The following is a 17,524-nucleotide window of genomic DNA, read 5'->3' on the forward strand; positions in this document are numbered from 1 at the left end:
ATGCAGTGTCTGATTGCTCTTTCGATTACTACAAGCAACTACAGTATTCTAATTTATTTAAACTATTTTATAGCAACAAATTATTTAATTTCCTTAATACATAAATGATGTGGTATGCAATTATTCTTTCCCAGTCCTTTTATCTTAAACTATTTTTCCCGTCTGTAGTTAAATATATTCGCTGCACCAGAAAATGTAAATGACTCTAACTTTTGTTTTCATGCTTTACTAATAGGATGTCTAAAGACCGGATCAACAACATATTTAAACTAGATGACAATGCTCTAGAGTTTATAGGTATCCCTCCTACACTGGCGGCCCCAGTAGAACAGCCCATCACGGTTTGGCTTGTGGTTTTTGGCATCGTAGCTGGAATAATAGTTGTTGCTTTAATTGTTCTGATCGTTCTTGGGCACAAAGACAAGCAAAAGTAAGTATAGTATTCACTTGGGGCAATTACTGTTTTATAATTACGTTTTATATTCAGGTTTTAGATATTTTCTGCCTCTTATCAATTTCATTTTCATAGATACATCAGACAAATCATCAGATAGATAATAGTGTAAATATAACTAATCCTTTAAGATTAAGGGGGTTATTTACTAAAACTCAAATTTTTCTGGTTGACTTCGGGGAGATTTAGTAGCCTGGCGACAAATCGCCTCTTCTTTGGGCGACTAATCTCCCCGAACTGCCTGATTTAGATTCTAGCCGGTGGGAAGGCAGTTTTCTGGTTGACTTCGGGGAGATTTAGTCGCCTGGCGACAAATCGCCTCTTCTTCGGGCGACTAATCTCCCCGAACTGCCTGATTTAGATTCTTGCCGGCGGAAAGGCAGTTCAGGGAGATTAGTCGCCCGAAGAAGAGACGATTTGTCGCCGGGCTACTAATCTCCCCGAATCTCCACGTGTGTCTCTGCCCTTATTATTTATTATACCCCGATGCTACAAAAAGCCTGAATCCCAAAAATCTGCCATCTCAAACCTGTCAAGGTCCTGTATAAGTCAATGGCAATTTGAAGATATTGTGGTTTCCACTGGGTTTGGCCTGATAATCCAATAACCTGAAAAAGAAAGCAATTCGGGAGAAAAGTCTGCAAAATCGTACCATTCAGGTTTTTGCTCCATTTTATCAAGTTTTTTTCAGATTTATTCAATTTATTTTAATGATAAATAAGGTAAAATTGTGGATGGGAGTTTGGTCGAGCTTTGTTAAATTAGATAAATTTGGATTTTAGTAAATAACCCCCTAAGAGAACTTGATCCTGTTGTTTGTCTTGTGAGATGAGTCCTCTCATCCAGGGCTGCCATTAGGAGGGTACAGACAAGGGTGGTGTCAGGGAGCTGGTCAACTTAGAAGACTTTTACTGATTTAAAAGGGACATTTTCAAAAAAGGTGCAAGTCTTCTAGCTAAACCCTTCCATAAAGCACAGTAAAACTGATATTGTTTTGCTAGAAAAGCAGTTACATGAGCAGCAAGAAACAGACTTCTCCATATTGTTTTCATGCCGGTGATGTGTGCCAGAAACAAGTGAGGAATAACCACCTTTATTTGTAAACTTGGGAGGTTCAAATTGGTAGGCCATTATGTGCACGAGAAATATGTTATTGATATTTTACCGCACAGACACACGTAATGATGCCCAGTTTATACTGTAGGTGTCTATACATTTTAGCTTTTAGTGACATCTCTTTAAAAGACAAATCAGAGTCTTTCTTGTCCTTCAAAGAAACCATAGGAACACACTTTTGTTTTATTTATAATCATAAATGGGTTAAAGTCTTTGATCACAGTCTGGAGATACAAGCAACCTTTATACTACAGCACCTCGGCTGGGAACTGCTAGAGGATTAAATAGAAAGAGAAAATTATGCCAGCGCATGGTTTGCCTTTAAAAATAACTATTACAAAAAACGAGGTGTTAGTACCACAATTTGGCCAAAATATGTAAGCTCACATGCCATGTCAAGGCCTCTCATTATACGTGAGTATTACACTATTTGTGAGCATTATAAGTTTGTGGTACATTTAAAATCAAGTCCCCCAGCAACCAATATAACTGAGTAGTAAGACCATTGTGCACTTACCCTTATCTCAGGAGCTCTAGTGAGAAAGCAGGAAGCTTTTAGGTTAGAACTCCATGAGCGTTTTCCGTTATATCGATGCCCATCGACAAAACGCACATGGAGTTCTACCCTTAAGCCCCAGGCAACAAACATACACCTGTGAATAATTTCCTTCCTACACTATCTATTGGCATTTTAAGTTTGTAGTGCATTTAAAATCAAGTCCCCCAGTATACAATGTGACTGAGTAATAAGACCATGGTGCACTTCCCCTTAACTCAGGGGCTATAGAGAAAAAGCAAGGAGCTTTTTAGCCCCAGCCCATAAGTAATTCCCTGTTTTAAAGGCTGAAAGGCAGCTATCTGCAATATTTGGCTACAATTTGTACACAAAACTCAGAAATCGCCAGCGCTTGGTATAACACACACTGTGGTGTTGACAAGCTGCTATAAACACCATTGTGCCAGCGTTTGATCTAACCCACATTCTGGCGTTGACCAGCTGCTATAAACGATAAAAAGCCAATATTTGTACACAAATTTAAAAATAATTATTACAAAAGATGAGGTGTTAGCTAGAGGTTTAAATGTTGGTTGATTGCAATGTCTTCACTTGAGGTTCTATGTATTTTGGACAGTGCTGGGCACCCTAGGCAACCCTGCAGACTACCTTGCCTCCCCCCTCGCATGCGTGGAAGAGCACACTTGCGCTCCAACCATTGCAAATGATATAAGAGCTGTCAAAGTGGGGGACACAAGGGCCTGAACTATGGGAAGGTGGCAGAAGAGTTACTTGTATGTCTCCCCTTTACCTTTGCACCATAGGCACATGCCTCTTCTGCCTCCCCTAGTTCTGGCCCTGATTTTGGAACTAGCTCTGGGATGAACTACTGGGGACTCTTTGCTGGTTTAACTTAAAGGGCACCTTCCATACTCACTAAACACTCTTATACTTTATAGAAAAAGAAAATCTGAAGGAGACAATGAAGCCATGGCGCTCAACATCAACACCAATAACCCTGAACCTGCTACATGTGAAATTACTCAAGAAAAAACAAGACAAATTAATAAAGTATTTGATGGAAAGGATAATAAAGCATTCAATGGAGACGACAATGAAGCATTCGATGGGGACGACAATGGAGCATTCGATAGAAACGACTATGAAGCATTCGATAGAAACGACAATGGAGCATTCGATAGAGACGACAATGGAGCATTCGATAGAGAAGACAATAAAGCATCTGATGAAACAGACATGAACACAACATTTTAATGAAAGCTAATTCACTGTTCATGGACAGTTTCCTTGTTCTTGGACAATTCACTGTTCTTGGACATTTTACTTATACTGGTACTTAAACTGTAACAAGACTCTGTAAAACTAAACTTCCAAAGGATCTATAGATTTTCATTAGTACCAGCTATGGAAGAAGGTCTTCTGCTGCATGGCCAATAAGGTCAAATACTATGATAGGAATGCTATGATAAGAGCATCTGCCAAGATCTTATGGTTAACATGCACAAATTCAATTTTTGTGATGCCTTAATCTGGTTTACCAATGTTGCATTCAAAATAAGGTTTGGCACATGTTCAACATAAAGAAACGACATGCTGAGACATGTAGTTATACTTCACATAATTTGTGTTCTCTGTCTGCACTGGTTTGTGTCCTTACACATCCTTGCACGTCTTTTATGTTGGACCTGTGGAAAGTTAAAAAAAAAATGCCATAACATTGGTTCAAACCATTTGCCTTAATTGAACACAAAGTTTTGTTTACCCAAATGCAACACACTGAATCTGTATGAATAGATACGTCTAATAAAACTATTTAATACCTCTTGTTGCTCTAATCCTTAATGCTTTGGCAAGGGTAAGATGTGCTACTACTGTACGGAATGAGAGATTACAATGGAACATCACAAAAAAAAAATCATCTTTGGCAAACTCTGGCAATAAGAATTGGCAGGTAGGACATTTGCACCCCAATGCAACCACAGACCAAGATCATATACTTAAAGAATACAACTAGAAAATATAAACTAGTTGTATAGTTACTGCTTGTTAATTTGATATTGAAAAATACTTGGGTGGAACTAAGAGGCAGGGAAGTGGCCGTCGTGAAAATTCACCAGAAATGCCATCTGCAGGGACATCACCAATTTACTAACAGGCGTAGAGGACAATTCGCTAGTGAAAGAGACCGTCGCTAGCGTAGTTTTGTGTCCTATCGTCAGGTGCATTTTCGCTCAGGCAAATGATTGTTACTCCTTAAAGGGCATGTAAAGGCAAAAAAATAAAAACCCATTTTTACTTTCTTTAATGAAAAAAACCTATCTCCAATATACTTTGATTAAAAAATGTGTACTGTTTTTATAAGAAACCTGACTGTATGCAGTGAAATTCTCCCTTCATTTACTGCTGTGGATAGGAATTGTCAGATGGTCCCTAAATGCTGAGCAGGGAAACAATCATACTTATGAACAGCAGGGGGAGCCCTCGTCTTACTTCCCAGCCATGCAGAACTCAAGCAGCTTTGTTTATGACGATCCCTAAGCAGCCCTGACCACACTGAGCATGTGCACAGTCTTAGTCTTGCAAAGATGTTTAACAAAGTTTAAGTGAACTTAAAGGGCATGTAAAGTCTAAAATAGAATAAGGCTAGAAATGCTGTATTTTGTATACTAAATATAAACATGAACTTACTGCACCACAAGCCTAATCAAACAAATAATTTATGCTTTCAAAGTTGGCTACAGGGGGTCACCATCTTGTAACTTTGTTAAACATCTTTGCAAGACTAAGACTGTGCACATGCTCAGTGTGGTCTGGGCTGCTTAGTGATCATCATAAACAAAGCTGCTTGAGTTCTGCATGGCTGGGAAGTAAGGCGGGGGCTCCCCCTGCTGTTCATAAGTATGATTGTTTCCCTGCTCAGCAGTTAGGGACCGTCTGACAATTCCTATCCACAGCAGTAAATGAAGGGAGAATTTCACTGCATAGTCAGGTTTCTTATAAAAACGGTACACATTTTTTAATTAAAGTATATTGGAGATAGGTTTCTTTTTCATTAAAGAAAGAAAAATGGGATTTTATTTTTTTGCCTTTACATGCCCTTTAATTATATCTTAGTTGGGATCAAGCACAAGTTACTGTTTTATTATTACATATGAAATGAGAATTATTTGCTAATAATGAAGTCTATGAGATGGCCTTCCCGTAATTCAGAGGTTTCTGGAACGGGTTCCTGGATTACGGGTTTCCGGATATCATCAGGATCACATTGGGGTGCATCACTTACAGTGTGTAGAATTATAACAGCATAAGATTCTTTGGGGAAGTATAATTAAAACGTGAGGTTAGAGCTCATCACTGAAAACCTCGCCCATTTTCTATTTATTCCTATGGGATTTTTAGAGTTTATCAATGGGTAATAGTTCTCCATTTGATAAATACGATTTTAAAAATCCCATAGGAAAGAATAGAAAGTGGGTGAGTTTTTCCAGTGGCGAGCTCTAACCTCACATTTTGATAAAATCTGCCCCTTTGAGTTCAAGTCTGTGGAAAGCCTGGCATTACTCTCATTTTCAGGGTGGTGGTCGCTCCAGGGTTCCCCAGAGTCAATAGGTGCAGTGGCTCATAAGAGCTCAGTGAAACAACACAATGGCATTTAGCACAACTATAGGGAAGTGCAAGAAGAATATTTGGAAAAAGGGGTGGTTCACCATTCTATAGTATGCTATAGACTTATATGGCTAATTCTAAGCAACATTTCAATTGGTCTTCATTATTTATTTTTTAAAATTTTTTAATTATTTCTTTTTTTCTTCCGATTCTTTCCAGATTTCAAATAGGGGTCACTGACCCCATCTAAAAAACAAATGCTCTGGAAGGCTACACATGTATTTTTATTGGTACTTTTTATTGCTCTTCTTTCTATTCAGGCCTCTCCTATTCATATTCCAGTCTCCTATTCAAATCAGTGCATGGTTGCTAGGATAATGTGAAATCTAGCAACCAGATTGCTGAAATTGCAAACTGAAGAGCTACTGAATAAAAAGCTAAATCGCCACAAATAATAAAAAAATGAAAACCAACTGCAAATAGTCTCAGAATTACACTCTCTATGTTACACTAAAAGTTAATTTAAAGGTGAACAACCCCTATAATAAATGGTATACTCTTGAGGCACAAACTCCCATGGGTGACAAAGAAGGGTGGGAAGCGGCTGCTGGTAGTTCCAGATATGTCACTCACTGTAGTTTACCTTGACAAGATCATCGATCCAGAAATCATTGTCTGACCTTAAAAATAACGTATGCTGCTTTATTTTATATAATAGTGTTCACAAGTTTAGCTGGTGGTTCTTTTATTTTTGTTACATATTTCACCGGTCTTTTATTTTCTTATCCCCACAGCTCCACTTGCTGGTATTATTATGCTTCAGCTGAAAATAGTTCTCTGTGTTTTATATTTGTCCTAAAAAGTGTTTATTGTCGTTGTTTGCGATTGTTGTGGGCGGTGTTATATTTGCATCAGACTTAATGCTTTGAATTTTGCTGAAAATGACTTGGTATTGGATTCCTTAGACAACAAAACCTCCTCCCTAAGGGGGGCGGGGTGAGTCCCATCAATTATTTGATGTGTACATGTTCCCCTCTCCACCTGCTCATCTGACATGTGTCATTTAGCCAATAGAATATCAAGTCCTAAGAGGATCAGACTTTGTGAGTTTATTTAGTTATTGGTCAATTCGGAACTGACAGGTCAGCAATTCAGTGCCCTTCTGAGAAAGAACCCAATAGGCTAATCAACTGGGTCACAGCGGTTTAGTCACCCCCATGTGTTGGAAACACAATCAGACAGGTCACACTTCTATCACACATGGATAATTGTGTTGCACTAAAGTACACGACTCTGATGTTGCTTCCTAACGAAACGCAGCCCAGGAACATAGAAGAGTCTAAAATTAATTTATCCTATGGAACGTCTGCAAGGCAGAGAGGAGACCTGTATAATCATTCACTTAATTGATGGCTTATTTTAATGTGCAAGTTAAGGTGGCCATACACGGGCAGATTAAAGCTGCCGATATCGGTCCTTTAGACGGATTCGGCATCTTATCTGCCCATGTATGGGGGTTCCCGAAGGGTTCTCCCGATCGATATCAGGCCAAAAATCGGCCAGATATCGATCGGTCATGTTTGATTTTATTCAACGATCCAGGACCCCTTCAGCTAGTTGATGCAGTCCTGCGACCCTTCAACGCCCATTCGTAGTAATCCAAACATTTGAATTCCCCCGATATCGCCCCGCCGTTAGTGGGCATATTGGGTTAAGATCCACTCGTTTGGCTTTGCCTTGCCAAACGAGTGGATCTTATAGTGTATGGTCACCTTTAGCACATCACTAAACAGCACAGATTGTGTTATAGACCTGTGTCAACAATTCTGACTATTTTTTTATTTGAAAAAAGTTAGTACAATAGGCAAAATGTTATATTCAGCACAAGCTCTGCACTACACTGCACTGCACTTGTGGTGGTGTAATTGCCCTTGTACCAGATAAAGGGGAACTGACAGGCCTTGAATCATGTTGGGTCACAGAAGTCCCAAGTGGAGTCTGAGCATTTTCCCTTGACAAAGTGCTAGAGGGTTCAGGACTAGTTTATGAGCTTGGATGGGTATTGGCTGGTACTGGCACCACTGAGTGCCCATCAAAGACCCTGTTGTAGGTTCAGTTTTCACAATATGATTTGGGAGAGGCATAGCCGCTGGCCAGTCAGCCTTTGAGGGTCCATCAGTAGTGAGACATGGTTTTTATCCCCTAAGCTGTATTCTGTAAAGATGTGGCCTGACTACTATAGATTAATATTTCCTTTTTCTCTGTAATAATATAACAGTTACTTGTACAGTATTTGGTCCTAACTGTGCTGCATGAATCCATATTGGTGGCAAAACAATCCTATTGGGTTTATTTAAGATTTAAAATATTTTTAGCAGACCTAAGGTATGGAGATCAGAATTACAGAAAGAAAACACCAGACCACAAGTATTCTGTATAATAGATGCTATACATGTACCACATTTATAGTATACAAAGAGAAAATGATTGCCAATCCACAGTTTCAGCCTGTGAAAGTGTCAGCGAGGTGTCAATACCACAATTTGGGCAAAATCTGTAAACTCATCAAAATCACTTGTACGCAGGATCTGCACTGCCTACTGTGGGGCACAAATGCATGTTCCTGGGCTGTATCAATTTCCTCTGCTCACATGTGACGTTAGCCTTTCAGTAATGACTATTTTATAGATAAATAACAATTGGATGGCTGGCTAGCATCCAACAGTAAGACAACAGTAACAGGGGTGTAAAAATTCTAAGACAAATTGTAGTCACAAAGCTAATTCTCAGAGTTAATCTGACCTTGGACGGTACACTGACCCTTCCAAAGTAGTAAATGAACATATTTTAACTCCCGGATAATGAATAACAGTTGCTGCAATTCCATAAATGGATCGTATCGCCAGGCAGCTGGAGCAGGCCAAGTCCAATGAATATCAAACGTTCATTTCTGATAGGCTCAGAGGAACAGACTCCACCTGAAATTCTATGAAGGAGCTTACTGCACAGTCTAGGCAATCTCCAGTAACGTTGATACTTCTCAGAATAGAATGTATATCTCCTTGTTCTGTTTAAATGAAGCAAGAAAACTTCTAATTTAGCCAAAGCCATTACAATGGATATAGCAATGGACATAAGTGTATACAGAAACTGAGCACTTAATGAACAAACAGCTCTATGGCCCACACCACAAGCCTTACACTACAGGTATTAATCCTTCAATGTACATAACTGGAAGTGTGAATTTTTGTGAAGCCGCCGGGGTAAGGATGTCAAAGCAGAGTTGTAGGTTCATGACAAGCGGTGTCACAGGCCCCCTCCGCTTTTCAAGGATGGTTTTTTCAGTTTGGCATAAATGTCCTCTTTCAAACCATCTGTCTTCTCTACCCAAGGCTTTCAAGAAAAAGCTAAAAGTCCAATTGTCTTTTAATTATACTAGATACTGCACCTTAAATTGTAAGCTCTAGGAGACAGCTCATCATTCAATTCACAATTAGTGCTAACCTAGTGGTCACATCAAGGACTGCACCAACGAGCTGATATACAGACAGATATTGTCCGGGTGGTCCCCATACATGGGCAGAGATAGGTCTGAAGGGCCTGAATTGGCAGGTTAAATCTTTCCATGTATATTTAATGGCCCTGATTGCAAAGTGTTTGACTTTTTATGCATCGCTGTAGAAAAAAATACACACGTCATATTTTTTTTAATATCTTTTTATATCTTTATATTATATACTTTATATCTATGTTGATGATGTTGCAAGTCACCGGAGAATGTTATGGGTATATTTTTTAACATGTCATAACTGCATTTAGGGTACCTTGTGGAAACAGATAAAATGTATCTTAAACATCTGTACCTTCCTACTCTCTTTGTACTGACAACCATACTATTTCCTTATTCGGTTTTCCATATCCCTCTTACTCTCCCTCTTGTATCTTTCTTTCTATTTCCCCTCTTCCCATTCTCATTGTATTAACCCCAGTCATAATGTTACTCCTCACAGTTTGCTAATTGAATCACTTTTTCTTTCCATTCCCACCCTTCCAGTCTTCTGATTCTTAATAGTAATAATTGATAGTCAGAACTAAGGACTGATAGTTACAACACTGATGATGATGGTTCCAAATGAGCAAGAGTGCTCATTGTATGGGAGAGATTGTAGAGTTCAGCATTAAATTCAGGAGGTGTGTATGGGTAGTAGGCTCGTTGGCAGTGCAATGGTAAAAGCCCACCCTAATGACCAGTTATTTTCCATTGGCAGTTGAATATGAAATGTAAAATTTCTAAGGCTTAAAGACCATATAGGCAACTACATCAACCTTTATTGCCATATCTGTTGCCAACATCTCTAATTAGGCTCTAGCTATACTAGATGTGGGTTTGGCAAGACAAGGAGACGTCTATGAGAAGAAGCTGCGCCGCCAAGAATCACAGTACATTTCTGGCATATTTAATATCCAGCACCGGCCGTAGGCTAACATTGGAAACCAGGGCTCACCATTTCCTGAGCAACTAGTGAACCTCGCACAGTTTCTCTATGTCCTATATAAAAAAATGTTGGCAAAATATATATTCACATTGCTGAAAATCCAGTGGCCTACACCTCAAACCTCTTTTCTTTCACTTGCCTTGGCCTCTAAACTGCAGTGTATTATCTAAACCTCTTTCCCTTGTGTCACTGTGTGCAAATATAACAATATCTCTGTGTGTCCCAGTTATTGGGAGCTGCACTTTAGAAATAATATATCAATTATGATCAACCCAGGCTAAAGCTATTATTTATTAACATGTATTTTTAGAGGTTTGTAGTGTCATTTGAGTGTGCCCAGGAAACAACATGCTGCAAAGTGGTGAACCTCAGCAAAAAGAAAATTCCAAACTTTGTTGGGTGTGGAGAAAGACACGTCTAACCATCCCCAAATAGTGTGCCATCACAAACGGGTGGATTAGAAGACCCAACATTTACTACACGATATTATTCAATTTCTCTCTCTTTCTTGCTGTCTACTTCTGAGCTCCTTGGAACACTGGTCCATTCTGTTTGAGATTTTCCCCACATGTAAGACAACCAGTCAAACGGGAGGGAACTACAGGGATCCTGAGAACTTTTTTTAAAAAATTGTGAGCTCCCATTGGCCAATAACTGATGCTAATGTATCTACCAACAATCCTTAATAAATGCACAAATCATATTCTTAAGAAACAATATTTTTTATTTTATTAAATGAACATGACAAGCAAATTAGGTATGGAACATAATCCATGATAGTCATCACTAAATAAGATCTCCATTGGCTGTCGCCGCTCGGTCTCATATCTGAAAAACAGAATCAAAGAAGGAATTACATCTACAGGGCAACTAAACTTGAGCTGATAATAAATTAATAATAAGCATGATGAGTTACTCCACTTTGTAGGTGATTTTATGCTACACTTTAAATTCAATACAGCAAATTAACCAGTTAATGTCACGGGGGGGGTGAAAATGGTGTGCAAAGGTTTGCTTGCCCATCCTAGGAAAGGCCCATATTTAGCACCACAAATACATTACAAATCCCTGTGTTAACTATGTGTTAATAATATAAACACATACTGTATATATTTAACACCATTTTATATTCTGTGTTCTGTACTCTCAGTTAAAGGGATACCCTTGTCAGCCATTATCAGTGAAACATTGCACCTGGCAGTTGATGGATTAAACTTACTTTTCACTTTTCTTTTGGGCTGGATATAGATATAAACCATCTTCAATGTCTTCTTCTTTAGATCTCCTAACGTGGGCAACTGCAACCTAGCCAGGAAGCAAATAAAAGCAATACAAGGTAGTGCAGAATGTTGCTGTGAAATTAGACTGTTTGTTTTTGTTACTTTGGTGCCAGATCTTACTTGCCTGTTTTTCACTACCCCAGGCAATCTAGGTGTTCTCTTTGAGGTTGGGCCTGGCCCTCGGCTACACATGTGCTACAGGTCTTACTACACAAGAATCCAGAGAAAGGCTTATAACGTGAACTTCAGCAATGTGTAAAGGGCATTTACTAAAGGCAGACTTACAGCCAGACCGGTGCTCCAAAAAATATGTGGGTTATATAAAAGTAACCTGGGTAGGTCTAACACCAGTGTGGATATATAATGGATAAGGCAATCCCCTCAGAATATGTGCCTGTCACAGACATCTCAAGTCTAGGAGTAGCTAATGTAATTAATGTAACATTTATGGACAACACTCTGAGATAAAAGGAAAAAGAAATGGAAGAGACGGACATTTTATAAACAAAAGCTGTATCTGGAAAATTCCCAGGAGCACCTGACTCAGGAAAACCCTTAACTGAACCAGATGTGAAGATGTGAGAAAGATAATCCTACAGTAGCCTTCTCAGTCAGAAACGTGTTGAGATGGGACACCTGACATTACTTCTTATAAGGATATAAATCATATAAAAAGGATACTTATCCGATTCTGATAATTCGGTAATTCTGGTAATTCGGGTGTATAATCAAATCCTCTGAATGCCTCATGCAGCTCTGATGGGATCCTTAAGGTTCTTGTAGCTCTCCATATGGCCTTGGTTGTTTGGCTTAAACTGAGGCTTTGCTGATTTATTGAGAATTGCATCCAGTGTCTTTGTTATAAAGATGATGTTTTTGGAATAATTGTGTAAGGAGAATATTCCAACATGAGCCTTTTCTGTCAGAGATGGGACACCTGATGTTCACTTTATATGACTTGGTCTTTTGTCCATATGGATATGGACTGGCCCTCCACCTACCCCATCCATACCGACCATTAGGCCTTAAAGGAGAATGAAACCCCCTGGGCGCAAAAACCCTCCCCCACTCCCATGTGTTGCTTCCCCTCCCTCCTCCCCCCTGGCCTACCTGTCCCGCTGAGCAAATGCCCCTAACTTGTTACTTACCCTTCTGTGCAGGTCCAGTCTACGGAGTTCACCAACGCCATCTTCTTCCAAGCGATCTTCTTCCTGCTTTGACCGGCACATGCATAGTAGGAGCATTTCGCCGGTACGAATCTACTGCGGATGCGCCAAAAGTCACGAAGTGAAATCGGAAAACTTCGTGACTTTTGGCGCATGCGCAGTAGATCCGTGCTGGCGAAATGCTCCTACTGCACATGTGCCGGTCAAAGCAGGAAGAAGATCGCTTGGAAGAAGATGGCGTCGGTGAACTCCGTAGACTGGACCTGCGCAGAAGGGTAAGTAACAAGTTAGGGGCATTTGCCCAGGGGGACAGGTAGGCCAGGGGGAGGAGGGAGGGGGGGCAACACAGGGGAGGGGTTTTGGGCCCAGGGGGTTTCCTTCTCCTTTAACTCCACGGCGCAATTTCTTCCAATCAGCCGCGCAGAAAGAAAACGCAGGCGACCAATCGGAGGCACCTAATATAATGTAAGTTATAGAAACATCGCACCTACAAACTACATGCATCCGAAACGACACAACTGTTGGATGTGAACGCTGCATTGTCATCCGACAGTTGTGTTGTATGTAGTTTGTAGAAGTGATTTTCTATAACTTACATTGTATTCGGAGTCTCAGACTGGTCGCTTGCATTTCCTCTCAGTGTGTCGGATCAGAAGACATTGCGCCGTGGAGTTCAACGCCTTATTTGATGTTTATTCAGGTGTCAAATCTCTGAATGGCTCTTGCAGCTCTGATGGAATCCTTCCAGCAAGTGGTGTCAGTGCTGGAGCTTGGTTTATACGGCTGGCACTTCTTAAGAGAATATGGACTGGCCCTCCACCTACCCCGTCCATACCGACCATTATTTGTTGTTTTGATGTTTATTCAGGTGTATAATCGAATCCTCTGAATGCCTCTTGCAGCTCTGATGGAATCCTTACAGCAAGTGGTGTCAGTGCTGGAGCTTGGCATTCAGGGTCGTTCAAGCTCTCCAGATGGCCTTGGTGGTTAAGCACAAATGGAGGCCTTATTTTTCGGTGTAAAAGTTGTTCCCAGTCCATATCCTGAAAAACAAGTGAAAGTTTACAATGACTAAACATTCCAAAAACTAGAATGGCTGGAACAAGAAACTATAATGCGTTACAAATTTACAAAAGAATAAAAATGAATTTAAATAAAACAGTAAGGATTTATCAATATTCATTTGTGCATATCTGCCTGTAAATCACAATTACGAGAATAGAAACTTACTCTGAAGAAGGGGTGCTCTTTGATCATTTCGGCACCAGCCTCGCCAGATCCAAGCCGATATTCTGGATCTTTTTCTAAGAGCTGCAAAAAAAACAGAGATTAAGTTAACACCCCCCTTACTAAAGTACTCGCTGCTTGTGTAATACACTTATGTCATGTTGTGAAAATAATAACTATATTATTATGTGTATGACCTTAGTATAAAAAGTCACTAAAAGCACGTGATACTGATGTTCTAGGGCCAACTTACTTGATATATAAAATTAGAGACATCCTCTGATAGGTCTTCTGGCAACTCGATTTCATCATAACGGATGCTCTTCATTAGCTCAATTGGATCTTCGTCGTTGAATGGTAACTGAAAAAGAAAATCATTATTATTATTTCAGGTAAAACAATTTTTTTAGTCATACAGATACCATCACTCAGTTCAGCAGCAATGGCTATACAGTATTTCTTATATATATGATAAAGGGAAGCCAGATGCTAATCTGAGATCTGAGATGCTAATGTGACTATATTTAGTCACATTATCTTAGGACAATGGCAATAATACCAAAATGTAGGTTGATAATACAGAAAGTGTCTTTACCTCATACATGAGCATAATGTATACAGTGACTCCCAAGGCCCACCAGTCAGCGGCCATGCCGTATCCTATTTTCATGTAGATCTCTGGGGCCATGTAGGTTCTTGTGCCGCACATGGTGTTCGTACGGTCGCTGTATCCAAATCCTGAAACACGAGAAACACTGTAAGAAAACTGCAGACCTGGAGCCCGAGTATATGAGACTTTCCTCAACTGCTGCTTCCAAACTACACAACCACTCACATCAGATTCAGGTAACATTATATTTTAAAAACAAACACTGTTATATTATACTATAATAGTATTGTATGATCCTGATAACAATATGATTAGACTGTACTAGAAAGGCCTACAGAGAGATTTTCGGTTTACCTTGGTCAGTGTGCATACGCAGAGACTGGGTCCCACACACCTTTACCCATGGCAGCCAGTTTCCATATATCCCAGCCTGAACAATAATCCCAGAAAGTCTCCAACTGGAGAATAAGGACAAATAAAAATGCTATACGCCGAGGTAGAAAACGTAAGACAATCAGGAAAGCCTGTATACTCCAGAATTAGAAACAACACTTACTGTCTTTGCTGAGGCCGAAATCAACGATTTTCAGATATCCCTCCTGGTCCAGCAGCAAATTCTCAAGCTTTAGATCTCTGCAATTAAAACAAATAAATAGTTAAGAAGTGTATATTTATATATTAGTAGTGTTAGCAGCATCTTCTGTAACTAAAGACAGTTTTACTAATATTAATACTTACCTATGTACAATGCCGATCTGGTGTAATGCCTCCAGGCCAAGCACTACACATGCGGTGTAAAACCTAAATAGAGAAAAAATAAAATCCGGTTGTAGTGATATATTCTGCTGTGATCCAACCCTGAAAGAACACCCTTGAGAATCACCCCCCCCCATTCCCATTTTACTCACATCACATCAGGTTCTTGCAGTTCTACATGATTTAGGAAATCACACATGTCACCTCCAGGTAGATGTTCCATCGCGTAGAAGAGGTGAGAATCCGTTTGGAATGTTCCGTGCAGTGTTATCAGGAACGGGTGTGCGGCATGACTTATCCTCTGAAGAATCTCCTTCTCTTTGAAGACACTGTGGGGTAAATCATTATCACCATGTGAGACCCATACAAGGGAACATTACACTTATCCTTATGGTCAGACACAGCACAATACAGCAGATAATAACCAAATGCAAATCATTCAAAAGAATGTGAGACAAATTCAAAATGTAAAAAGAGAAAATTGTCCTACATACTGTATGAAGACCTCACAGAAATGGGCAAAACAACTCCCCTTTTACTCACCTGTTCAAGTTGCCCTTTTCCAAAATCTGTGCCTTCTCCAAGGCCTTGATGGCACATAGTTGTTTGGTGTTTTTGTTCTGGGCCAGGAACACCTGGAGGAGGAAGGAAAGTTGAATTACTCTGGATACATTAGTAGTAACTAAAACCTAATTATGGAATGTGTCACTCACCCTTCCAAATCCACCTTCTCCCAACACTTGTCCCAGGTTGAAATTTTCAAGTGAGGTGGGGGATCTGGGCTCAACAAGGCTGAAAAATAATAGAAAGAAAAAACTTAAATGTGTTTTGTTCATGTTTACAGACAAGATGAATCTTAGGAACTATAATTCTGAGTCAATACAAGAGAATATGTTCCAAATCAGATACCTGTTAGATGGTCCTTCTATGCCCTGTGTTTCATCACATGGATCTGAGCCAAACTGAGGGATGTCAAGCTGAAAGCAAATAAGAACAATGAGTGGTATGCAGAAAGAACATTACAATTTGATATTTGCATTATTTATAATAAATAATTGGCGAATGTGAACCTTGAAGCAAAGTAAGTTCTTGCTAAATTATATTCATTAGCTTTTTATAACTTAAGCAGGCTGACAAGCTTCAATGTCTGTTGAATAATCACATCTGTAGTATCTACTTACTACTAAAGGATGACTGGAAGAGGTGGAATTCCCATCATCCTTTGTGGCCTCCTCTGGCTCAGATCCTTGCTCCTGAATTGGGTCTATGTATCCGCTGTTATTGGACATGCCAGCATGAATTCTAGGAGCTTCTAAATCTGCAATAATGAAACAGAATAGTCTTAATATGATGATACACAGTTAATTATTATCGTAAGAACAGTATTTGAACTATACTTCATAAACGGTAAGATGTTCCTACTTACCTGAAAAAATTGGCATCACTGGTGGTTCATATGCATTTGCTTTAACGCAAATGCTCACCAGGGCCTCTGAAGAATTAATCATTCCAGGGACCTCCACCGTGGCATCCTAAAAGACATATTAAGAAATTAGCATAAGCATGATGAAAAATGAAGAAAAGAACATTAAGTATACAGTTAGAAAATAAGTATGTGTATATCTATATATATATACCCTTACAATGTACTTACAAAAGAAAGCCAATTGAGATTGGTGGGGCTGGCAGTATCCCTGGTTTCAGTCTCTGCTGGATCAGAGCTCTCAGGCTCAGCAAGAGGAATGGCTGCTCCGGTGTTATGGGAAGAGCCAGGGTCCTCTTCATTTCCAGCAGACAGTGGAGATTCTACAACAATAAAAACACAATAGATGTCATAATACTAATGGTTACATAGTTGGGCAAATAATATAAGTTATGAGAAGGACAAAATAATAAGTGCTTATTAGTAATGATCACACTTACCAAATGAAGGTGGCTGTGCCGGGTGGTCAGGCAGCTCTAGGGTGACAATATACTCCACCGGTGAGTCACAAATATCGGTGAGCTCCACTATCTCCACAAAATTATATTCATTTTCATGAATTGTATCAATCGATCTCTGTAGAAATGAACAAAGTTATAGCAATTAATAACCCCCCACCACCTATTAAGATATTTGTTTTTCATATATTGATTGTGATTAATATTTTACTGTTATACAGCAAAATCCAAGTTATGAGAAAATGTATTTTGTGAGTGATAACTGAAAAAGAGAGGAACAACTAATTGTGTTGATATGTGGTATCAGTACAATGTGTGTGTAATTATCTGCCTCTGATATGTAAGTAGAGCCCCA

The 17,524-nt window shown here is 39.5% G+C and overlaps 2 protein-coding genes across 2 annotated transcripts in view; one reads left to right on the top strand and one right to left on the bottom strand.

Annotated features, from left to right (window-relative positions):
* ace2.L (angiotensin converting enzyme 2 L homeolog) overlaps positions 1-3,909 on the top strand; it is a 38,635-nt gene extending 34,726 nt beyond the window's left edge. The window contains exons 17-18 of the mRNA XM_018245445.2: positions 236-430; positions 3,026-3,909. Of these exons, the coding sequence (XP_018100934.1) occupies positions 236-430; positions 3,026-3,341 (511 nt within the window). The 3' untranslated portion in view covers positions 3,342-3,909. The remainder of the gene's footprint in view (positions 1-235; positions 431-3,025) is intronic.
* Positions 3,910-10,920: 7,011 nt separating this feature from the next.
* LOC121399688 (serine/threonine-protein kinase N1-like) lies at positions 10,921-16,746 on the bottom strand. Its single transcript, XM_041581221.1, has 13 exons — positions 16,410-16,746; positions 16,138-16,205; positions 15,942-16,020; positions 15,772-15,863; positions 15,381-15,557; positions 15,211-15,273; positions 15,029-15,105; positions 14,458-14,600; positions 14,116-14,223; positions 13,866-13,946; positions 13,556-13,678; positions 11,409-11,494; positions 10,921-11,017 (listed from the first exon to the last, which is right to left on the bottom strand). Exons 1-13 carry the CDS (start codon positions 16,515-16,517, stop codon positions 10,921-10,923), a joined length of 1,302 nt encoding a protein of 433 aa, XP_041437155.1. The 5' UTR covers positions 16,518-16,746.
* Between the last annotated feature and the right edge of the window lie 778 nt (positions 16,747-17,524).

This window comes from Xenopus laevis, chromosome 2L, assembly GCF_017654675.1.
Source record: "Xenopus laevis strain J_2021 chromosome 2L, Xenopus_laevis_v10.1, whole genome shotgun sequence".
NCBI classification, from domain to species: domain Eukaryota; kingdom Metazoa; phylum Chordata; class Amphibia; order Anura; family Pipidae; genus Xenopus; species Xenopus laevis.

Coding starts and splice junctions, on each gene's coding strand:
- LOC121399688 (XM_041581221.1), bottom strand. CDS start 16,517: ATGTCCAATAACAGCGGATACATAGACCCAATTCAGGAGCAAGGATCT. Junction 16,021..16,137: donor ATAGAAGGACCATCTAACAG/GTATCTGATTTG, acceptor ATTATTTTTCAG/CCTTGTTGAGCCCAGATCCC. Junction 15,106..15,210: donor CAGATCGGCATTGTACATAG/GTAAGTATTAAT, acceptor TTTTAATTGCAG/AGATCTAAAGCTTGAGAATT.